The sequence below is a fragment of the Camelina sativa genome, chromosome 14 (assembly GCF_000633955.1).
Source record: "Camelina sativa cultivar DH55 chromosome 14, Cs, whole genome shotgun sequence".
NCBI classification, from domain to species: domain Eukaryota; kingdom Viridiplantae; phylum Streptophyta; class Magnoliopsida; order Brassicales; family Brassicaceae; genus Camelina; species Camelina sativa.
This window is the reverse complement of record NC_025698.1, coordinates 30885757-30909239: the sequence shown is the minus strand read 5'-3', so window position 1 is coordinate 30909239 and position 23483 is coordinate 30885757. Positions and strand designations below refer to the sequence as shown.

General features: G+C 41.4%; 3 protein-coding genes and 2 long non-coding RNA genes across 5 annotated transcripts in view; all 5 read left to right on the top strand.

Moving 5' to 3' along the window:
• The window catches only part of LOC104744174 (nuclear pore complex protein NUP214-like), a 9634-nt gene extending 4125 nt beyond the window's left edge, over window positions 1-5509 (top strand). The window contains 11 exon segments of the mRNA XM_019235642.1: window positions 9-620; window positions 787-820; window positions 823-938; window positions 1095-1152; window positions 1478-1611; window positions 1702-1826; window positions 1946-2288; window positions 2459-2642; window positions 2766-3398; window positions 3509-5014; window positions 5102-5509. Of these exon segments, the coding sequence (XP_019091187.1) occupies window positions 9-620; window positions 787-820; window positions 823-938; window positions 1095-1152; window positions 1478-1611; window positions 1702-1826; window positions 1946-2288; window positions 2459-2642; window positions 2766-3398; window positions 3509-5014; window positions 5102-5229 (3873 nt within the window). The 3' untranslated portion in view covers window positions 5230-5509.
• LOC104742994 lies at window positions 5593-7872 on the top strand. Its single transcript, XM_010464105.2, has 6 exons — window positions 5593-6046; window positions 6159-6352; window positions 6456-6786; window positions 7152-7247; window positions 7358-7381; window positions 7491-7872. The coding sequence occupies exons 1-6, from the start codon at window positions 5951-5953 to the stop codon at window positions 7518-7520; spliced, it is 771 nt and encodes a 256-aa protein (XP_010462407.1). The 5' UTR covers window positions 5593-5950; the 3' UTR covers window positions 7521-7872.
• LOC104742993 (E3 ubiquitin-protein ligase RING1-like) lies at window positions 8292-10308 on the top strand. The gene is made up of 2 exons (XM_010464104.2): window positions 8292-8543; window positions 8953-10308. The coding sequence occupies exon 2, from the start codon at window positions 8969-8971 to the stop codon at window positions 10019-10021; it is 1053 nt and encodes a 350-aa protein (XP_010462406.1). The 5' UTR covers window positions 8292-8543; window positions 8953-8968; the 3' UTR covers window positions 10022-10308.
• LOC104742992 lies at window positions 10708-11348 on the top strand. Its single transcript, XR_760594.2, has 2 exons — window positions 10708-10876; window positions 11001-11348. It is a non-coding gene; the product is annotated as an uncharacterized LOC104742992 (long non-coding RNA).
• On the top strand, window positions 11631-12156 carry LOC104742991. Its single transcript, XR_760593.1, has 2 exons — window positions 11631-11769; window positions 11888-12156. It is a non-coding gene; the product is annotated as an uncharacterized LOC104742991 (long non-coding RNA).

Below are 23483 nucleotides of genomic sequence, written 5' to 3'. Positions count from 1 at the left end.
CTAAGCAGTTCGGAACAAGTTTTGGGCAACCACCTTTGCCCTTAGGATATGACACCAACAAATTTGCAGGATTCGGTCCTGTCGTCCGTGTTCCCGAAAAGCTTCAAAATGACACATCTGCGCAGTCTAAGTCTATGCATTTACAGGCCAATGTTAAGTCAAAGAGTACACCAGCTTTATTTGGATCTCCTGGCCTGAAGAACACATTTTTTCAGTCACCACAAAATACACCATCTCAGCCATGGTCAAGTGGGCAAGGCGTCTCACCGCCAGATTTTGTATCCAGTCCCTTTCCTTCTGTGAAAGATTCTCAGCATAAGCAATCTGTACAGTCTGGAACTGGTATTGTGAATCCTCCTATGAGCATCAAAGAGAAACCTGTACAAATCATTGAGACTGGTAGAGCATCAGCTCTGAGCAATTTAAGTCCTCCGCTAGGCCAAAACCGGGACGCTAATGAAGAAGTAGAGAAAATTGAGCCAATACCTTCTATCCATTGCTCTCAATTGTCACAGCAGGTGAAATCTTCCTTCGAAAAATCCGCTAGTAATCAGCAGCACAAAACTCCGCTCAGTACTGGGCCTCTGAGACTCGACCATAGCATGAAGCAACCCAGTAATGTAATATTACTCATGATATTAATTTCTGTACGATTTTATTTATGTGAATATGTATTCTACGACAGGGTCATCTTACATTGATGCTTTCGCATCCATGCCTTCCTGTAGTATTTTACTTACTGGACTTATACCATTGGTGTAACTGACTCATTCCTTTCTGTACCAGATAAATGAGATGGCCAGAGAAATGGATACGCTTTATAGTCCATTGAAGGACCGGGTGGTTTCAAGGATTCTTGTGCTTTTTTACTGAAAAGTCATGTTGAAGAACTGGAGCAAGGACTTGAAAATCTTGCTGGCAAGTGCCAAACATGGAAGGTGTGTATAAAAAGTTCATATGTTTTGTTATTGGGTCGTTATTTTTGGGTTACCTCTTTTATATTTGACCAAACCCCCTTCCAATAAACAAATACTGTTAGTGACTCTGGTCTTTTTTTCTATATTGCTAAACTCATTTGGTTTGGTGGCCTTCAGAGCACAATCCACGAGCAGCAAGCAGAGATCCAACATCTTCTTGACAAAACAATTCAAGGTGATCTGTTTATTTTATAAACTCCCTATGTAACGGAAAAAAATAGTTAGCAGGTGTAATTATGTTTTTACTTGAAAAGGTATTTTAAAGCCGCGAGGCCCGCAGTAGGCAAACTAGGAATATAGTCAATTTATATTGCTCAGTGATATTTAGAAATTGAGGCAAGTCTAACTTGCAACATGTTTCTCTGGAAGTCCCTTTGTTCTCATTCTTTCCGTCTTCCTATTATATTCGTTATTGTTTAATATCTTACACTGGAATCTAGGCTGCAAATTAACAGGCTGTTGTCTTGTTTTCTTATTATTGTTTCATATGGGGATTTCAGTTTTGGCAAAGAAGACATACATGGAAGGTATGTATAAGCAAACTGCTGATAACCAGTACTGGCAACTTTGGAACCGCCAGAAGTTGAATCCTGAGCTTGAGGCCAAGCGGCAGCATATTATGAAACTAAATAAGGTTGTTTATGTGTTGATATATCTCCCTAATTTTATCTGTTACTACGTTAAGCTCGCTGTTGTCATATATCTTCTACTTTTCCCATTCTAGGATTTGACCCATCAACTAATTGAACTAGAGAGATATTTTAATCGGCTTGAACTCGATCGCTACCATGAGGATGGTGGACTTCCTGTGGCACGAAGAGGCGTGCCAAATAGATCTGCTCCTTCCAGGTATTCTTGTGGATTAGTTGTGAAAGTTTTAAGGAAGAAAAAAACATCACAAGAAATTTTTTAAGTTGGTTATAATGTCCTCTTTTTGGTAACTCAAACTGGGGTGATTCTTTGTGCAGACGTGTGCAATCCCTTCACAGCCTTCATAATACAATGAGTTCCCAATTGGCAGCTGCTGAGCAACTCTCTGAGTGTCTCTCAAAACAAATGACACTTTTGAAAATCGATTCACCTGTCAAAAAGAATGTGAAGCAGGAGTTGTTTGAGACAATTGGGATCCCTTATGACGCTTCTTTCAGTTCACCAGATGCGGTAAAAGCTAAAAATGCATCTTCATCAAAAAACTTATTACTCTCGTCTATTCCTGCAAGTATAAATGCACAGTCAAGACAACGTCAGTCATCTGCTATGAAAAGTTCTGACCCTGAGACTGCCAGGAGGAGAAGAGAATCACTAGACAGGGTAATTTTGCTGGAAATATTTGACTCAGTAGACAGTAGTAGCGGTTACGATATATGCACTTATTATGTTCTGTGATGCTGTAGTATTTTGAACTGTGAAGAATTTCTATGCGCTCTTTAATATATGGAGTATCCTGACGTCTGGCTCTATATTTTGTGATCTTTTTACAGAATTGGGCTGCTTTTGAGCCTCCAAAAACAACTGTCAAAAGGATGCTTCTGCATGAGCAACAGAAGACAGGTATGAACCAACAGACAGTCTTGAGTGAGAAACTACGGTCTGCGAATAATTTACAAGAGCGATCACTGCTTCGCCTGAAAGATCATGCATCGCCTGTAGTCTCCTCGAATAAGGGTGAGCTAAGATATACTGTGGAGTGCATTAATTTGTTCTCGGAAGAATGTCTTCTATGTTTCATTTGTTTTTTATTTGTAATCTATCGCTTCTGGGATTTGATTGTGTAATTACTTTGAGCAGGTATTATGGAGTCATTTCAACAAGACACATTGGAAGCTCAATCAACCCCATTTAAAACGAGGCCACCTATGCCACAATCCAACAGTCCCTTTACCATCTCTCCAATCTCTGCATCAAAACCAAGTTTCAATTGGTCCGGAAATAATTCTAGCAGTACAACTTCTTATACTGAGCAGTCTGCCCCACCACAGAGTAAGGATACAAGGACAGTTTCACAACCAGGAGGATCAAATTTTCCTCTGAAACTACCAATGGCCTCGACTGTATTTGAACAGACAGAAAAAAAGGCTGGAGGATTCAAATTTTCTGAAGCTAAGGCCAATGCGTTTGTTGAAACAGCTGCTGGAAGTGTGCAGCGGCTTTCTACCTCATCATCCGGATCTGATTTTGAATCAAGCAAAGGTTTTGGCGCTCAGCTTTCACCAATGTCTACTGGTGCTGGTGCATCTAGTTTCCCTTCAAAATCGTTGTTTGGTTTCAAAACCAGTGGCAGTATCCCTAGCGATAAAGTTACTTTTCCTGCTGAAACGGTATCAGTTTCTTCTTCACCTTTGCCTAGCACACTGCTTGATTCCGTTTCCACCTTATCTACACCATCATCACCTCCAGTGTCATCCTCTACACAAGATTTAGGTATGTTTACGTTAACCTCTGTGTTTTTTATTTGATTCACATAATAGTCAACTATAGGAACCTTTAAATATCTGGTCAATGACACTGCTCAACGTTATTATGAGTTTCAGTTCCAGCATCTATTCCCACCAGCTCAAAACCAGCACCACAGACGTTTTCTCTCACGTCTACATCTACATTTTCAGCTACTGGTTTCAGTGTTCCATTTGGTAAATCGTTGACCAGTGCCAATTTAGATCTCAATCAAGCAGCTACAGCAACACTTTCTTCATCACCTGGCCCCACAACTGGTTTCACTCTTAACTTACCAGCTTTGTCTCCATCGTCCCCTGAAATAATCTCATCCTCAACAGGCCAATCTTCATTATTTCCTCCATCTTCTACAGCATCGCAAGTGTCATCTAATCTGGTCTCTGCACGCAGCTTCCAAACGGATAGTAATCGTTTGCTTTCATCAACTTCCTCATCTTTGACTCCCCTTAGTACCTCAACCGCTCCTGATGCGTTGCAGTCTCCTCAAGTTTCCACACCGTCTTCCGCCGTATCCATTACAGAGCCAGTCTCAGAATCTAAACCAGAGGCTCAAAGTTCGTCAATTCCAAGTACGGAAAGTACTGTAGATTCTGTAGCAAATGCAACAAAAACACAGATTGAGCCGCTACCGGTGAAAAGTGAGAATTCAAAACCAGAGACTACAGAAATTCCTGGCAGTTCATCTGGGTTCTTGTCTGGATTTTCATCAGGAACACAGTCTAGTCTTGCAAGCATGGCGCCTCCTTCATTCAGTTGGCCAGGTAGTTCTCAGCCACAACAGCTATCTACACATGTCCCTTTCCCTGTGTCCTCACCAACTTATGCAAGTCCATTTGGTGAGAAAAAAGATACTGTAGATACACAGGAAGATGAAATGGACGAAGAAGCTTCAGAGGCTAGCCAGACAACTGAACTTAGTATGGGAAGTTTTGGAGGTTTCGGGCTTGGGTCAACTCCAAATCCGGCTGCCCCCAAAGCAAATCCATTTGGTGGTCCCTTTGGTAATGCTACAACAACAACAAGTAATCCATTCAATATGACAGTCCCTAGTGGCGAGCTATTCAAACCTGCATCGTTCAGTTTTCAAAATCCTCAACCATCTCAACCGGCAGGTTTTGGTACGTTTTCTGTAACACCTTCTCAGACACCTGCTCAGAGCGGATTTGGCCAACCGTCACAGATTGGTGGGGGACAACAAGCTCTAGGGTCGGTTCTTGGCTCCTTTGGGCAGTCGAGACAGATTGGTGCTGGTCTCCCAGGAGCTACGTTTGGTTCTCCTACTGGATTTGGTGGCTCTAACCCAGGAAGTGGTCTGCCAAATGCACCAGCATCCGGTGGTTGTGCTGCTGCTGGTTCTAGTGCCACAGGTGGGTTCGCGGACATGGCTTCAGCTGGTAGAGGCTTTGCGGGTGCTTCTTCTACTCCCACGGGTGGCTTCGCGGCCTTAGCCTCAGGTAGTGGAGGCTTTGCTGGTGCTGCTCCAGGAGGAGGAGGCGGTGGATTTGGTGGACTTGGTTCAGGCTCCGGAGGTTTCGGAGGCTTTGCTCCTCCTAGTAGTGGAGGTTTCGCGGGTGCAGCAGGAGGTAAATATTGGTTTGACAAATAAATAAATACACAATCAAGGTCATGTTCATTCATTTTGACCATTGTCTTGTTGTATTAATAAACAGGTGGTGGTTTTGGTGGTTTCGCCGGCCAAGGACAAGGCCAAAGCGGTGGTGGTGGGTTCTCAGCCTTTGGTGGCAACTCAGGGGCAACAGGAAAGCCATCGGAACTCTTCACACAGATGAGAAAGTGAAACCAATATATTCAATATTATCGTTGCCTAGGACTTACGCTTGTTGTGTCTAGAAATTTTGGTCTTACCACCTTTACACTAGTCTTATCATTCTATATATATATATATATGTTGTGTGTGCTTTAGGCTTCAAATGGATTTAAAGTCAACTAACCTCCAAAATGTTAAGTAAATTGCTGACTTAATCCTCTCACGTGGCTTATGCCTTGATGGTGGTCATACAGTTGAGCTTTTTCAGAAAGCTAGTTTGGTTTCATTATTATAAACAACCTTAGAGATATTTTCTTATGTAATACTGTAATACTAATAGTATACTAGTGAATAATTTATAAATCCCATCTTGCTTATTAAAAAGTTTACTTTCGATTTGGAGAGTTACTATAAAAAAAAAAAAAAGGAGAAAAAAGGAGTGGGCATAGTTGGAAGAGAGAGCAGAGGAGGCGTTGATTCCAGACAGTCTTTGAATTGTTTGATTAAAGAGATTATAATTTTAATTTGTGCGGAGAAATTACTAATAATTTTTTTCATGTAAAATTGGGCTCAATCTTGGATTCGATGTGATCCCGCCAAACAAGACTCTTTACTCTCTCCACCTCCTCACGAATTTTTCTTCTCCACCGTTGATTCCTTCTCCTCTCCGGTGTCGCCGGAAAAATCTCGACATTAGAAGAAGCTTCGTGAATATTTCTTTCTCTTTTTATATGAAGGGACACAGAGATTTATGATGCTTTGTGCTTCTTTACGAGATCGAATACAGCCTTGGCTTCGCGACTATGTTAGGCTCCAATCTCTCGCCGTCTTCCTTATTTACGCTCAGGTTTGGTTTTTTCCCCATTTTTTCTTCTTAATCACTCTCGTCGTCTGATTAATCAAAAATCTGTTTGGGGTCTAGGGTTTCATCAATTTGAATTGGTCGATTTATCATACAGATTGGGTGCGCTCTAATCGGATCATTAGGAGCATTATACAATGGAGTTTTGTTGATAAATTTGGCGATTGCGTTGTTTGCTCTTGTTGCAATCGAGAGCAATAGCCAAAGTCTCGGCCGCACCTACGCCGTTCTTCTTTTCTGCGCTCTTCTTCTTGACATCTCTTGGTTCATACTCTTCACCCAAGAGATTTGGTATTTGATTTCTCTTATCAACTCTTCTAAGCCTTGTTTCTCTAAATCTGCACTAAGCTTTTGCTTCAATTGATTTTGATCATATTATTATTGTTGATTGCAGGAGCATTTCAGCTGAGACGTATGGAACCTTTTTCATATTTTCAGTGAAACTGACTATGGCCATGGAAATGATTGGCTTCTTTGTGAGGCTGTCTTCCTCTCTCTTATGGTTTCAGATTTATAGACTGGGGGCTTCTATCGTCGACACTTCACTTCCTCGTGAAACGGATTCGGATTTACGAAATAGCTTCTTGAATCCACCGACTCCTGCTATAGCTAGACAATGTTCTGGTGCTGAAGAAATCTTGGGTGGTTCTATCTACGATCCAGCCTACTACACCTCTCTATTTGAAGAGAGCCAAACCAATTTAAGTTCACCTAAGGCAGCACAGGTTGTTTTTCTAATTGCCACTCGCTTTGCCTTCCGCTTGTTTGCAGTTTATATGTTTCAATCGGGTTTTTGTGACTTTATCAGTGAGACTGTTTTTCAAGATTCCTCATTACTCTACCAAGCATCTAAGAAATGATACTGAGTCTGGGATAAACTAGCTAGGTGGAAACTAGGATGATCCTTCTCTGCCTTTTAGCTCTTTATTTTTTTTTTATGGTAGATGGCAAAGAACAAGATCCCCTAGCAATGATTTTTTACGACTTTAGGATATACGTAAGACAGTACATAGTTATAATAATGGCAAGTTTCATGTAACAGCAATGAAGAAGTTACTCACGCGATGCAAATGTTGTCATATCCTTGTAGGTAAATCATTATTCAGCTGGGAACAATGGATCACCATCTGCTGGAGAAGCGTCTCATTTTAAGTCTCCCATGTCTAGATCCTTGCATTCAATTGATGTTAGTCTCCATTGATTCGACAATTTATTCTTGGTGGTATTAATTAACACTTACTGTTGTGTTATGTTATCACAAATAATAAGAAAAATCTGGTTCCAAATTTCATGTAGGAAGAGAAGGGATTGAAGCAACCGGTGAGTCTCTATTAGTTTTGACACTTGTTCGTGGGTCGTATTGCACAATATCTGATCACTGTTAGTCACGAATAATAAGATAAATCTGGTTATCAACTTAATTTTGTAGGAAGAGAAGACGGGGATGGCTTCAATATGATTCAAGAACGGTAGAGTAACCGCTATTTGGGCATCTAAACAAACTGAGTTATCTGTTGAGGTTTGGTTATCGGGGGTTTTGAAGCCGATACAAAATGTTATGCACCAGTTTTTTTCCGTAAGCGAGGGGGAATCACGAAGAGTCGCAGTGTCCATACAAAGTAGAGCAATGAGATTTATATATGTTTGAGGACAAGTAAGCTCTGTTTTTTTTTTTTACTTTTGATTTTTCATAATTTAATCCGTCTGAAAATATGTTATTTTTTGGGAATCTTCATGGTTAGAATGGTAGAGTGAGAAATCTATACTAGAGTGGATGGATCCATCAATATGATTCTTTCCGAGTTTTTTTATTACTTGTGTGTAAATGGAGATACGTTCTTATTTAAAAAAATTTGGTTTGCAAATGTAGATAGTAAAAAAAGAAGATTCAAGCGTGGGTATTATGTTTCGTCCTTGCTATAAAAAAAAAACGACCATGCAAATAAGTAGCCAAAATGGTTTAGTTTGTAGTGAGATACCGTCGCGACATTGCCCACCTACTAGTATCAAAATCCTGGTCGCTACATTGTTTGACAAAAGCTTGGGTGAAATCAGTCGTAAAAATAAAATAGAAACCCCATTATCCAAAGAGCCCAGTGTAAACTGTGTAATAGATATAAGCCCACGGGCTTAATAAAAAAAAAAAATCCAAATCAAATCCACGTGGTTGATGTTTGTAGAAAAGTCTACTGTGAGCAGCAAAATTAAATAAAAAGACCCACACAGAGAGACAAACCCAGAAGGATCTGGAAGAAAGAAACAAGAAGAAGCAGAAGAGCGATCCTTTCTTTTCTTTTTTAACTTTTATTTTCTAATTTTCTCTCTCAGACGACAATTCTCATCCTTTCGTATATAAACAAAAAAAAAAACCCTTTTTTTTTTTCCTTCATCTTCATCTTCTGGTTCGAATTTCAAAACTCGAAACAATTCGTCATCCTCATCGCTACATTTTCAGCTGTCGAACAACAAAGACTCCGAAAAGGTTTGCTATTTTTCTGTAATTTCTCCTAGGAATGATTCTCGTTATTTTATTTATTTATTTATGGTTAGGGTTTTCAAAAATGAATCACAGATTCTATGATCGATGACCTTTGTATGTATTTCATACAGCTACGCGAACGAACGAACGATTTCGTCTTTTTATTTATTTATTTATTTATTTCTGCTGGGTGTATGTATATTTATTGTTGCGATTGCGATTTCAAAATTTCTTCTTTTTTTTTTCTGTGTTGATGATTTGGGTTTTATCGAAACTGATTCTAGGGTTTTGGTTTTGTTCAAGTCTCTTATTAAATTTAGTTTTCCTACCAGATTTACTCATTTGGCAAATTATATGTTCTTATTCCCTGTGAAAAATCGGTTTTTTTTTTTTTTTTTTTTTATATGAATAGGTAGAAGGAATTGGCCATGGAAGAAGCAGTTGCTACGAGGTATTGGTGTCACATGTGTTCTCAAACCGTGGATCCAGTTATGGAAGCTGAGATCAAATGCCCCTTTTGTCATAGTGGGTTTGTTGAAGAGATGGCAGACGACGATGTTCACGACGATTCTTCTGATGCCAGAGCTAACAACTCTCTCTGGGCTCCTATCTTGATGGAACTCATGACTGATCCTGTGCGTCGCAGAAGGAACCAGAGTGTTGAGTCTGTCGAAGACACTCAAAACGAGACTGGAGAGAACAACAACAACAACACCGATTTGGATTCGCAGCTTCAAGAGATTCTTAGGAGAAGGAGAAGACATTCCGCTGCTGTTTTGCAGTTGCTTCAGGGGATACGAGCTGGCTTGTCACTCGAATCTGAGTCTACTGGTAATGGAGATCATAATAATAATACTCTTGATAATAACAATCCAGAACGGGTGATCTTGATCAATCCTTTCAATCAGACGATCACGGTTCAAACCTCTGCCGATAGGGATTCTGTGCCTGCTGGTTCTTTAGGTGACTATTTCATCGGTCCTGGATTCGAGATGTTGCTTCAGCGTCTAGCTGAGAATGATCCCAACAGATATGGAACACCTCCTGCTAAAAAAGAAGCTGTTGAGGCTTTGTCCACTGTGAAAATTGAAGAGACGCTGCAATGTTCGGTTTGTTTAGATGATTTTGAGATTGGTACTGAGGCGAAGCTCATGCCGTGTAAGCACAAGTTTCATGCTGACTGCTTGCTCCCATGGCTTGAGCTTCACAGTTCATGCCCTGTTTGTAGATTTCAGTTACCCGCAGATGAACCAAAGCCTGATTCAGCAACAACAACAACAAGTGATAACAATGGAGGCAGTAGTGCTTCTGCTACAAGCAGCAGCCATGGAGCTGGGAACAGCGATGGAAACCGCCGAGAAGAAGAAGAGGAGGAGGATGGGAGCGAGGATAATAACGATAGCGGATTCTCTATCCCGTGGCCGTTTAGCACCTTGTTCTCCTCGTCCCAAGATAGCAATGCATCAACTGACTCGCGTTAAAGTATGTCCCCTGAAGCAACCATAAGCTTTTTTTGGTGTGATCATGAAACTTCGGTTCAACCTAAATCTGATCTTTTGTCTGTACATAAGTTTCTCAGATTTGGTTGAAAGCTACATCTTTGGAAAACATAAATCTTTCATTTTGGTGTTCGTTTTGGTTGTTTTGAACAAATATTTGTCGGATTCTGTAAGCCGTTGATGTGTTTTTTGTTGTCAACTAAGGCACATCTTAAACTTAGTTTGTTATCGGTAAGTTAATAATGCCTTAATGGTGAATTAACACTGAATGGTGGTTTTAAGAATTTAAAACATAAAAAAAGTAATTTAACAGTAATCATAAAGACCGAGTAGTTTAAATATGTCTTTTTCAAGACATATGTTGTCTTTGTTGTCTTTTTCTAAACTTTACTTGAAGAAATGCTTTTTCCTTCGCATTACTACGTAATCTTTTTGTTACGCGTAAAGATTAGTTGGGATTTATAAAAGCTAAGGTTCACATGTATAAAATAAAATGCGTCCAGAGAAAACAAAGAGTTCACATGTGTGGAAAATAAACAAGATGCGATATTAAGGAACTTCATTTTTTATAATACTATATTAACGCTTCACCAACTCTCCTTTTCTATATAAGTAGTGAGCGTAGCTCAAACTTAATAACACAAGTGGAAAAAAAAAAAAAAAAAAAAAAAAAAAAAAAAANAACACAAGTTACACAACCTCTTCTTACATAACATTAGTCTTAGTTTACCAAAAGAAACAAAAAGAAAAAAATGAATCGTCAGGTTTTATCCTTAATCACTTTGATTATTCTCTTACTCTCTGCGTACAACACAACTATGGGCCGAACCTTGCCAAGTAAGTTGACCATCTCGATCTTATAGTAATCAAGTTCATATAATTATATAGTTTCACTCATAACAAAGTTCATACTGAAGTCTTTATCTCATATGTATTAATTCCTGGCTTTTAAAACCATTAGGGTGAAGGAAATGGAGCATTACAATTTGGAAATATAAAAGCTGGTGTTACGCGAAGTACATCGCCACGTGGGAAAGGGGCTGGACGTGGGAAAGGGGCTGGACGTGGGAAAGGGGCTGGTTCATGAAACAAATATTGATAATATTTATGATTTGTATCACAATTCATCATTACAGTGCAGCGATTCATGAAACAACCTTTTATTGTTTTATTCAAGGAATTTATACATTTATGGTCTAGGCAGGTCATTTGCCCAGACCGAGTCGTTAAATATGCCTTCTTCAAGGGAAAAAAACATATGTTGTCTTTTTCTTAACTTTACTTAAAGAAATGCGTTTTCCTTGCTTAATCCTTGATGGCATCACTACGTAATCGATCTGTTTACGCGTAAAGATTAGTTGGAATTCATAATCACATGTGTAAAATGCGTCCAGAGAAATCAAAGAGTTTTTTTTGACAAAATAAGAAAAGAAAAAACAAACAAAGTGTTCACATGTGTGAAAATAAACAAGATGCGATATTAATGAACTTAAATTTTATAGTACTATGTTAACGCTTCACCAACTCTCTTTTTCTTTATAAGTAAGTAGTGTTGCATCAAACTTAATAACACAAGTTAGTAGTTACACAACCTCTTCTTACATAACATTAGTCTTAACCAAAAGAAACAAAAAGAAAAAAAAAAATGAATCGTCAGGTTTTATCCTTAATCATTTCGATCATTCTCTTACTCTCTGCGTACAACACAACTATGGGACGAACGTTGCCAAGTAAGTTGACCATCTTGATCTTATATATATATATATAGTTTCACACTTTCACTCGTAACAAAGTTCATATTGAAGTCTTTATCTCATATGTACTCCTGGCTTTTAAAATCATTATAAGGCGAAGGGAATGGAGCATTACAATTTGGAAATATAAAAGCTGGTGTTACAGGAAGTATATCGCAACGTGGGAAAGGGCATGGACCTTGAGACCTTCATGAAACCAATATTGATAACATTTATGATTTGTATCACTATTCATCAATACATTGCAGCGATTCATGAAACAGCCTATTTTTTTTTTTCCTCTCTATCTGTAGTTTTACTCATGCGTGTACTTTTTCTTTCAAAACTAATATGGAGATGTATACCAAAATTTATATCGTACTAGTTTGTACCGGTTATATCGTTATGGCAAAACCCCAATTTAAACCCGAAAACAGGTGTCTGAGTTGTTGAAAACAACAAAAACTCAGCGTTGCTACATTTAAAATAAATAAAACACGCACATCCACAGTATGATGTATACATTAGATTATCAGATTAATGTTAAGATTTCCCCGAACTATCTTGTCCGATATAAAGACTTAAGGTGTGTAACTTTAAGAAACTATATATATATATATTTATTAAACCTCGCAGAATTAATAAGAAGAAGAAGAGGATGATCGGAGATTGGAGAACAACGACGGTATATGTGAGGATGCATCCGTCGATGCAAGGCCAATTATGAGTGGACGAGTTTAAGTTAAACGATGCGCTTTGGATTAGGGAAAACCCTTAACACGAGTTTTTGTCTCATTAGTCGTGTTTAGCCGCTTTTGAGAGAAATAAAAGAGAGAAAAGGTGTTCGTAAGTGTTCTTGAGTGTTCCTGAGGAGTTTGGGAGATTGGAAGCTCTTCCTGTAGAGATCTGTAGCTGGGATCGTTGTAGGAGCTTCCTGGAAATGTTTTCTTGCTTGTTTGAGGTTCAGAATCGTCTTGGCAAAGGTAAGTGCATGACCATGGCTTATCTAAGCTGGAGATTTCACTGATCTGTTTGTTTATGTGTTGTGTGGCTTGTCAGAACGTTGTTTGGGACTTTGTGAGGCTTTCTTGTGGCTTGGGATCGAGTTTGTTGCTTGTAGGAACGAAGATCCGGCGAGAAGCTTCGGGGAAAAACGATGTTCGGCATATGCGTCGGTCGATGCAAATGCAAGGACGACGCGTTAAACCTAGGATTTTTGTGCTATGTCGAGCATGCGTCGGTCGATGCAGTGTGCGTGACGATCGATGCAAGTGTAACTTGCATCGGTCGATGCAAGCTTTGTGTCGGTCGATGCAACCCCAATAGGTGTCGGTCGATGCATGGTTGGTGTTGGTCGATGCAGAGTCCTGGTTTGTTGTTGATGTTTGTTGATTGTTGGTTGATGGTTAGAGATGTCTCTATTGCTTGTGTGTATAGCCTAGTGGATAGGAGGATTGCCTTACTGAGTGTTTATTAAAAACTCATGCATTGCAATTTGTGTTTGTGGTGCATGTAAAAGTAAAGTGTAATCGTGGAATCAAGACAATGAAGAGGAGGATGTTCCAGGGACTCGATTGGATGCTGTCTGGCTTGCTAGGTTTCTAGAGTTGAGTCCTAGAATGTTGTTTAGGATTGCTGGTTCTCTAGTTTATGTTGATTGGAATTATTACTGGTTATTATTTATTGATTATTGGATATTTATTGGTATTGTTATTTCCGGTGTTGGGTGTGTTTGTGTTTAGATGGCTAGTGGGTATGGGACCACTAGTTGTAGAGTATTTAATATTATTATTATTAAAATAAAAAACGGGTCGGGTCGTTTCAGTTTGGTATCAGAGCCCTTACGGTTCTAGGTTTGGGTTCACTAGACTTTGTTCTGTAGATGTTTGGGATTGCATGTCTTGATTGATTATGTGAGTTAGTCAATTGTGTGTGGCATGGAGTCCTAGAACATCCTCTTCGAGCCTACAGTGTGATTCCACGGTGAGTTTATGTTTTTGTGTTATGTTAATTGTGTGCTTAGCCTTCTGTTCATGGTAGTGCAGATGGTTAGAGAGGGTGCTGTTGCTGGTCGTGGTCGAGGACGTGGACGTGGTCGTGGACGCGGACGTGGTCGTGGTAGGGGCAGAGTCCCAGCGGTTAGTGAGACTGCGGACCAGAGTGTGACAGCTGAGGGTGTTGGCGAGTCGCAGGGTGTCTAGGAGGATTCCATGAGTGTGGTCGGAGGGGGCGGTGTTGATGCTCCAGTGGTCGGTGATGCTAGGGTCCCGGGTGTGGGAGTTCCAGCGGGTGGAGTCCCTGGTGTCGATCTTGCGGGCTTGTTAACACAGTTGATAGAGTGGTTACCGGGAGTGGTACCGGCTCAGGCACCGGTAGTGCCGCCAGTTGCGGCAGGGGTGCAACAGCTAGTGGCTGCGGATGTAGGGGTTCACTCTCGTTATGTCAGTATATTGAAAGAGATGAACCATATTGGTACCGAGCGGTTTTTAGGAGGTATTGATCCTACGGTTGCTGATGCGTGGAGGACAAGTGTGGAACGTAACTTCTAGTCTCTCAGATGTCCTGAGGAGTTTTGGGTTGATATAGCGGTTCACAACCTTACTGGGGAATCTCAGTTGTAGTGGATTTCTGTGGCTGCTAGGAGGATGCAGAGGGAGTTATCTTAGGCTAACTTCATCTTGGAGTTCAACCGCAAGTATTTTCCTAGGGAGGCTCTAGATAGGTTGGAGGTGCAGTTCTTTCAGCTAGCTCAAGGGACTCGATCAGTGCGGGAGCTTGACTTGGAGTTCAGTCGACTCCTGAGGTATGGGGGTCGGCCTATGGAGTCTAAGGAGGCTTAGATCAGGAGGTTTTTGAGGGCCCTACGTGACGATTTGAGGGTTCACTGTAGAGGGCGGAGTTATGTTACGCGTGCAGAGCTGGTTGAGATTGCGGTAGAGATCGAGGAGGACATCCGAGCACAGATAGTGGCGGTTAGTCCAGCAGTTCAGCCTAGTAAGGCTCAACATCATGGAGGTTCTAACAAGGGCAGCAAGCTTGTGCAGGGAACCAAGAGGATGTGGGAGGCTATGCAGAGGCCGAGTGGTGCGAGTTGCTTCGGTTGTGAGAGAAAGGATCACAAGGTTGATAGCTGTCCCAAGAGGAGTGCTCCGACGGCAGCGGCTCGTGTATGCTATCATTGTAGGGAGGCAGGGCACATCAGACACTTGTGCCCCAAGTTGCAGCCGGTGGCAGTGGCAGCGTTGCATCAGGTGCAGCCGGAAGGGCAGCAGGTGGCACGGATTGAGCGGGCGTCACAGGTTTACACAACTGCAAAGCCTGGTGGAACCAGTGCCCGGGCGATCACAGGTATAATTTCTGGTACTCTGTCTTTGTGAATTCTTAGTAAGTTCAGATTATATGTTTGCCTGTGATAAAGTGTTAGGTTCTCAACACATGAGGTTTGTATAGGGACCTTTTTGGTGGGCGGGTTTAAGTCCCATGTTATGTTTGATTTTGGAGCTTCTCATAGCTTCATTATTCCGGAGAGCGTACAGGAGTTGTCAGAGTTGCGGGAGGCAAGCTTCTGAGGGTCATTGGACGAGCTAGGAGAGTTGATATTCAGGTCGCAGGAGAGTCGTGGCCAGCAGATTTGCTTATCAGTCCAGTGGAGTTGTATGACGTTATCTTGGGGATGGATTGGTTGCATCGGCATATGGTCCATCTTGATTATCATTGGGGTAGGGTGGAGTTTGAGCGTCCAGGAGGGTAGTTGGTTTTTCAGGGTATTAGACCGACTTCGGGGAGTCTCGTGATCTCGGCCATGCAGGCTGGGAAGATGATCGAGAAGGGCCGTGAGGCCTATTTGGTTACTATATCGATGCCAGAGTTAGTAGGGCAGTCTACGGTTAGCGATATTCAGGTTGTGGAGGAGTTTGAGGATATGTTCTAGTCGTTGCAGGGGTTACCACATTCTTGGTCTGTTCCTTTTACGATTGAACCGAAATCGGGAACGACACCGTTATCCAAGGCTCCTTACAGAATGGCTCCAGCAGAGATGGCAGAGCTGAAGAAGCAGTTAGAGGATCTGTTGAACAAGAGATTCATCCGTCCTAGTGTATCACCGTGGGGAGCGCCGGTGTTATTCGTTAAGAAGAAGGATGGAAGTTTCTGCTTGTGTATTGGCTACAGGGGTATGAACCGGGTCACTGTGAAGAACAACTACCCTCTTCCTAGGATCGATGAGTTGTTGGATCAGTTGAGAGGTGCTACTTGGTTCTCCAAGATAGTTCTAGCGTCGGGTTATCATCAGATCTTGATAAATGAGGCAGATGTGAGGAAGACTGCATTCAGGACTAGGTATGGGCATTTTGAGTTCGTGGTGATGCCTTTTGGTTTGACTAACGTGCCAGCAGCGTTTATTAGATTGATGAACAGTGTGTTTCAGGAGTTTCTGGACGTGTCTGTCATCATTTTCATCGACGATATCCTGGTATATTCTAAGAATCCTGAAGAAAATGCAGTGCATTTGAAGGAAATTCTTGAGAAGCTGCAGAAGCAGAGATTGTTTGCTAAGTTGAGCAAGTGCAGTTTTTGGCAGCGTGAGATGGGTTTTCTAGGTCATATTGTTTCTGCAGAGGGGGTTTCTGTAGATCCGGAGAAGATTCAAACTATCAGAGATTGGCCTAGACCGCAGAATGCCACAGAGATCAGGAGTTTCTTCGGTTTTGCAGGTTACTACAGGAGGTTTGTGTAGGGGTTTGCGAGCAGAGCACGTCCTATGAATAAGTTAACAGGGAAGGATGTTTCTTTTGTTTAGTCACAAGAGTGTGAGGATGGCTTTGCAAGCCTGAAGGAGATGTTGATTACTACGCCAGTGTTGGCTTTGCCTGAGTAGGGAGAACCCTATGTGGTTTATATTGATGCATCTAGAGTCGGTTTGGGGTGTGTGTTGATACAGCATGGGAAGGTGATTGCCTATGCTTCGCGGCAGTTGCGGAAGCATGAGGGCAACTATCCGACTCATGACTTGGAGATGGCTGCTGTAGTTTTTACCCTGTAGATTTGGAGATCTTATCTTTATGGTGCAAAGGTACAGGTGTTTACAGATCATAAGAGCCTGAAGTATATATTCACTCAGCCCCAGCTGAATTTGAGGCAGAGGCGGTGGATGGAGCTTGTGACAGATTATGATTTGGAGATAGTTTATCACCCTGGTAAGGCTAACTCGGTTGCTGATGCTCTGATTCGGAAGAGGGTAGCTTAGGCTCAGGAGGAGGATGGAGTCTCTCATAGGAGAGTTCAGTGCGTTGAGTTTGTGTGCGGTGTCGCAAGAGCCGTTGGGTTTGGAGGCGGCTGACTGAGCAGATCTTCTGAGTAGAGTGCGGTTAGCACAGGAAGGGGATTTGGGGCTGGTGGATGCCTTAAAGGATGTTGGTTTTGAGTATCAGGTTTCGGCTAATGGTACTATTTTGATGCATGAGCGGATTTGTGTGCCCAAGATGAGGAGCTGAGACAGGAGATCTTGAGGGAGGCTCATGCGAGCAAGTTCTCTATTCATCCAGGAGCGACTAAGATATATCGTGATCTAAAGAGGTATTATCACTGGGTCAGGATGAAGAAGGATGTAGCTAGTTGGGTCGTGAGGTTCGATGTGTGTCAGCTAGTGAAAGTTGAGCATCAGGTTCCATGAGGGTTACTGAAGAGTCTTCCCATTCCAGAGTGGAAGTGGGATATGATTACTATGGACTTCATGGTGGGTTTGCCAGTGTCCAGGACATTTGATGCTATTTGGGTCATTGTGGACCGGGTGACTAAGTCGGCATATTTTCTGGCCGTTAAGAAGACTGATGGAGCAGCGGTCTTGGCTAAGAAGTATGTGAAGGAGATAGTCAGGTTGCATGGGGTTCCAGCGAGCATTGCGTCTGATAGGTATTCTAAGTTCACTTTGGTGTTCTGGAGAGCGCTTCAGGCAGAGATGGGCAATAAGGTGCATATGAGTACAACTTATCATCCCCAAACAGATGGAAAGTCGGAGAGGACTATCTAGACGCTGGAGGATTTGCTGAGGATGTGTGTGTTGGATTGGGGAGGCCATTGGGCAGACCACTTGAGTTTGGTAGAGTTTGCTTACAACAATAGTTACCAGGCGAGTATTGGGATGGCTCCTTATGAGGTTTTGTATGGGCGGCCGTGTCATACACCGTTATGCTGGACTCAGGTGGGAGAGAGGAGCATTTACGATGCAGATTTAGTTCAGGAGACCTCAGAGAAGATTCGGGTTCTCAAGCTGAACATGAAGGAAGCTTAGGATCGGCAGAGGAGTTATGCCGATAGGAGGAGGAGAGATCTTGAGTTTCAGATAGGAGACAGAGTGTACCTCAAGATGGCCATATTGCGGGGTCCGAACAGGTCATTGACTGAGACTAAGTTGAGTCCAAGGTATATGGGTCCGTTCAGAGTGATTGAGCGAGTGGGATCGGCGGCATATAGACAGGAGTTACCTGAGGTTATGGGTGCTTTCCACAAGATTTTCCATGTGTCTATGTTGCGGAAGTGTCTCCATGAGGATGATCAGTTGTTAGCTAAGATTCATGAGGATCTTCAGCCTAACATGACTTTGGAGGCGAGACCAGTGAGAATGCTCAAGAGGAAGATCAAGGAACTTCAGAGGAAGAAGATTCCTTTGATGAGAGTCCTTTGGGACTGTGATGGTGTTGAGGAGCAGACTTGGGAGCCAGTGGCGAGGATGAAGGCAAGGTTTAAGAAGTGGTTCGAGAAGCAGGTCGCGACTTGAACTTGTCTAACCTGGTCCCAGTTGTAGTCCGTGGCTGGAGCGGGTATGGAGTATTCCAGCCCATCTCTCTTGTTTACTTGGTCGCTTAGCGGTGGTTGGTTGTGCAACTAAATAACAAGATGAGGTGGTGTTCGGGATATGAAGTTCCGCGAAGCTGATATCGGAAAAAGAAAGTTTCCTGAAATGGAATTTGCAAGAGTGGAAAGTTCCCAAAAGTGGAAAGTTCTAAAAATGGTAAGTTTTATGTGAGTTAGAATTTGACCATTTTTTTAGTGGTTGTGGGCCTTGGAGAGGCTTGTTTGGCCTTCGTGGCGGACTTTTGAGTCATTGTGCCTGTGTGTGGCGGTCTTGTGAGACATTGTGCGGCCTTTGTGGCGGGCTGTTTAGCTAATTGTGTGGCCTTTGTGGCGGGCTGTTTAGCCAATTGCGTGGCCTTTGTGGCAGGCTGTTTAGCCAATGTGCCTGTTTAGGCGGTCCTTCGGGACGTGTGGCCTGTTATGGCGATCCTTCAGGATGTATGGTCTTCGTAACGGTCCTTTGAGACAAGTGGTCTTTATGACGGTCCTTCGGGACGGGTGGTATTCGTAACGGTCCTTCGAGACAAGTGGTCTTTGTGACGGTCCTGTTAATGACATTTGTTTGGCCTTGGTGGCGGTCTTGTTTAGGACATTTGTTTGGCCTTGGTGGTGGTCCTGTTTAGGACATTTGTTTGGCCTTTGTGGATGAAACAACCTGACCCGTTTTTTTTTTAAATAATAAATAGTAAATAATAATAATAATAATAAACTACAACTAGTGGTCCCATACCCACTAGCCACCTAACCACAAGCACAACCAACAGCGGAAATACCAGATACCAATATCCAAACAATAATCCAAGAGCTAATAACCAATAATCGAATATAACAATACTCCAATATCAAACAACAGGAAAAAAGGAACCATCAACCTAGCAAGTTCTAAAGATCCAACTCTAGCAACCTAGCAATGCCAGACAACATCCAATCGAGTCCCTAGAATATCCACCTCTTCATTGACTTGATTCCACGATCAAACTTTGCCTTTACCTGCACCACAAACACATATTGCAATGAATGAGTATTTTATAAACACTCAGTAAGGCAATCCTCCCATCTTCTGGGCTATACACATAAGCAATATAGACATCTCCAACCATCAATAAACAATCAACAATAACAAACCAGGACTCAGCATCGACCGACACCAACATGTATCGGCCGACACCAGTTGGAGGTTGTGTCGACCGACGCAAGATCTGCATCGACCTTTGCAAGGTTAACTTGCATCGACCGATGCTCCCATTGCATCGACCGACGCATGCTCGACATAACACGAAAACCCTAGAGTTTACGCGCCGTCCTCGCATTTGCATCGACCGATGCAATGCCGAGCATCGTTTTCCCCCGAAGCTTCTCGCCGTATCTTTGTTCCTACAACCAGAAAACTTGATCCCAAGCCACAAGAAAACTTCCTAACGTCCCAAATAACAATCTAACAAGTCTAACAACACATAGCAAGCAGATCAGAGAAATCTCCAGCTTAGATAAGACATGGTCATGCACTTACCTTTGCCAAGACGAATCTGAACCTCAAACAAGCAAAACAACGCTCCTAGGAAGCTCCTACAACGATCCCAGCTACAGATCTCTACAGGAAACAGCCTCAAATCTCCAGAAAATCTCCAAGAACACCAAGAACACTCTTTCTCTCTTTTCCCTCTCTCAAAAGCGGCCAAAACAACTAATGAGACAAAAGAAACGGCTTCAGGGTTTTTCCCCTTTTCCTTTGCCCAAAATGCAGCGTTTCACATAAACTCGTCCGCAGAAAACAACCTTGCATCGAGCGATGCAAATCCCTAAACCGGGATTTCGGTTCGCGGATGTTACAGTGGCGGTCCTATTTAGGACATTTGTTTGGCCTTTGTGGCGGCCCTAGCGGCAGCGAGATGATCCATGTGTGGTCATGAGGTATTCTAGTGAGGGGATATGTGGTTGGTAGGACATTGTGTTGTTTTACGCGAGCCACGGGAAGGAAACCTGGATACGTGCTCAGAATTGTTTGCTCGCGACTCTTGGAGGACTTTAGTTCTCCTAGTACTACCATATTCGAAGACTTTGTGGCTTGGAAGTATGATTGGTATATCGACTTCGGATGACGATTCGGGGGCGCGTTGTAGGGTGGCAACCCGAGAAACGAATATTGGACTTCCTTATATATAGGACATGCAGGCTTAGGCCCGATGAGGAGCCAACATTATGGCATGCAGACTTAGGTCTGATGAGGAGCCAATAAAAACTCAAGGTTTAGGCCTATGAGTAAAGGAAAGTCCAAAAGTCGAGAGCAAATAATGTCTGGAACGTGAGTCTATCGCCTAGAGGTGATATTTCGTAGATCGGTCGGAGGAGTGCGGGCCGTGGAGACGGTTGCACGGGAGTCCTTGATTGATAGTTGTTCGAGATTCGATGACGAATCTATGTTGGTGGGGGAGAATTGTAACATCCGCGAACCAGAATCCCGGTTTAGAGGGTGTATCGGTCGATGCAAGGCCGGTTATGAGCGGACGAGTTTAAGTTAAACGCTGCATTTTGGGTTAGGAAAAACCTTTAACACGAGTTTCTGTCTCATTAGTCGTGTTTAGCCACTTTTGAGAGAAAGAAAAGAGAGAAAAGGTGTTCCTAAGTGTTCTTGAGTGTTCCTGAGGAGTTTGGGAGATTGGAAGCTGTTCCTGTAGAGATCTGTAGTTGGGATCGTTGTAGGAGCTTCCTGGAAGTGTTTTCTTGCTTGTTTGAGGTTCAGAATCGTCTTGGCAAAGGTAAGTGCATAACCATGGCTTATCTAACCTGGAGATTTCTCTGATCTGTTTGTTTATGTGTTGTGTGGCTTATTAGAATGTTGTTTGGGACTTTGTGAGGCTTTCTTGTGGCTTGGGATAGGAACGAAGATCCAGCGAGAAGTTTCGGGAAAAAACGATGCTCGGCATGTGCGTCGGTCGATGCACTTTGTGCGTCGGTCGATGCAAATACGAGAACGACGCGTTAAACCTAGGGTTTTCGTGCTATGTCAAGCATGCGTCGTCGATGCAGTGTGCGTGACGATCGATGCAAGCTTTGTGTCGGTCGATGCAACCCCAATAGGTGTCGGTCGATGCATGGTTGGTGTTGGTCGATGCAGAGTCCTGGTTTGTGGTTGATGTTTGTTGATTGTTGGTTGATGGTTAGAGATGTCTCTATTGCTTGTGTTTATAGCCTAGTGGATGAGAGGGTTGTCTTACTGAGTGTTTATTAAATATTCGTGCATTGTAATTTGTGTTTGTGGTGCATGTAAAAGTAAAGTGTGATTGTGGAATCAAGGCAATGAAGAGGAGGATGTTTTAGGGACTCGATTGGATGTTGTCTGGCTTGCTAGGTTGCTAGAGTTGAGTCCTAGAATGTTGTTTAGGATTGCTGGTTCTCTAGTTTATATTGATTGGAATTATTACTGGTTATTATTTATTGATTATTGGATATTTATTGGTATTGTTATTTCCGTTGTTGGCTGTGTTTGTGGTTAGGTGACTAGTGGGTATGAGACTGTTAGTTGTAGAGTATTTATTATTAAAAAAAACGGATCGGATTGTTTTAGTGTATAACAGAAGCAGCTTCTTGATATCGTACGTGGCCTTTTTAGCACCTTGTTCTCGTCGTCCCACAATAGCATGTATCAACGAATTCGAAATTTAAACATGTTACCTGAGCTACATAAGAGAATTATCTTGGTTAAATGTTCCATAAGAGAGCAAGGAGATGGAGACTACGATAAATGCATGGAGGTCTGGTTTGCCACACACTAAAACCATATCCACTAGAGCTCATAATTAAATTAATTATATAATTAATATTAAACTAATGAAAGCAAACCACTTAAACTTTTAGAAAAATCACCCTTAACCTCCATCAACATTGTTTAGTTACTAAGATTTTAATCTGCGGTATACTGCGGAACTATATTTTTTAATTTTTAAATATTTAAAATACGTATATTATATTTGTTTGTTATTTTGCTGTTGTTTTATTAATTCTTAAATTATATACTTATAACTATTTATTGAATTTACGAGATGATTTTAATGTTCATATATGATTTTAAATAAAATGGTTAAGTTTTTTTCTTGCTTTTTAATATAGATGTTACTATGTTATCTAAGTTTTGACCCGCGGTACACCGCTTGATTGTGTCTTTTAATGTAGAATAACTAGATATTCACCCGCGGTACACCGCAGGGCTATATTTTTTGTTTAGAAAGGTAAAAAAAAAATATTTATTATATTAACTATATATGTAAATGATATCTTTTGTATTTTTTAAATTTACTATAGTTTTACATCAATATATTATGTAGTGTATAATTTCCGATGTCTACATGTAGTGTATAATTTTCATTGTTTACATGAAGTTTAATCGGAAATCTCCGCTGTTATTATTGTCTACGGTAAATCAATTGTGTTTAATGTTTAGTACAGTTTTTTTAGAGAATAGATTAATTAAATATATAATATTTAATGCTAATGGGTGTTGGACCAATACTTTTGGAAATTTGATTAAGAGAAAATCTTCTTCAATTAGATTCCAAATTTAATATTATTTAAAGCAAAAAATAATTATAAAATTTAATGGCAATGGCATTCCTTGTAAATAGGTATGAACTTCAGGATTTATTTCATAAATGTTTTTAAAAATGTATATATAGATATAGAGATATGTGAAAAGTAATAGTTATTTTATGTGTTAAATGTATATAAAAATTAACATATGTATTGTGGTAATCAAATCTTTTTGCAATCTAAAATGTGCTAAATATATATATTTTAAATATGATAGTCATATTTGTAGAATCATTCGTCGAACAATTTTTTTTGGTATAACTATTTTAAGTTTT

Coding starts and splice junctions, on each gene's coding strand:
- LOC104742994 (XM_010464105.2), top strand. CDS start 5,951: ATGATGCTTTGTGCTTCTTTACGAGATCGAATACAGCCTTGGCTTCGC. Junction 6,047..6,158: donor TCTTCCTTATTTACGCTCAG/GTTTGGTTTTTT, acceptor TTTATCATACAG/ATTGGGTGCGCTCTAATCGG. Junction 7,382..7,490: donor AGAAGGGATTGAAGCAACCG/GTGAGTCTCTAT, acceptor TTAATTTTGTAG/GAAGAGAAGACGGGGATGGC.
- LOC104742993 (XM_010464104.2), top strand. CDS start 8,969: ATGGAAGAAGCAGTTGCTACGAGGTATTGGTGTCACATGTGTTCTCAA.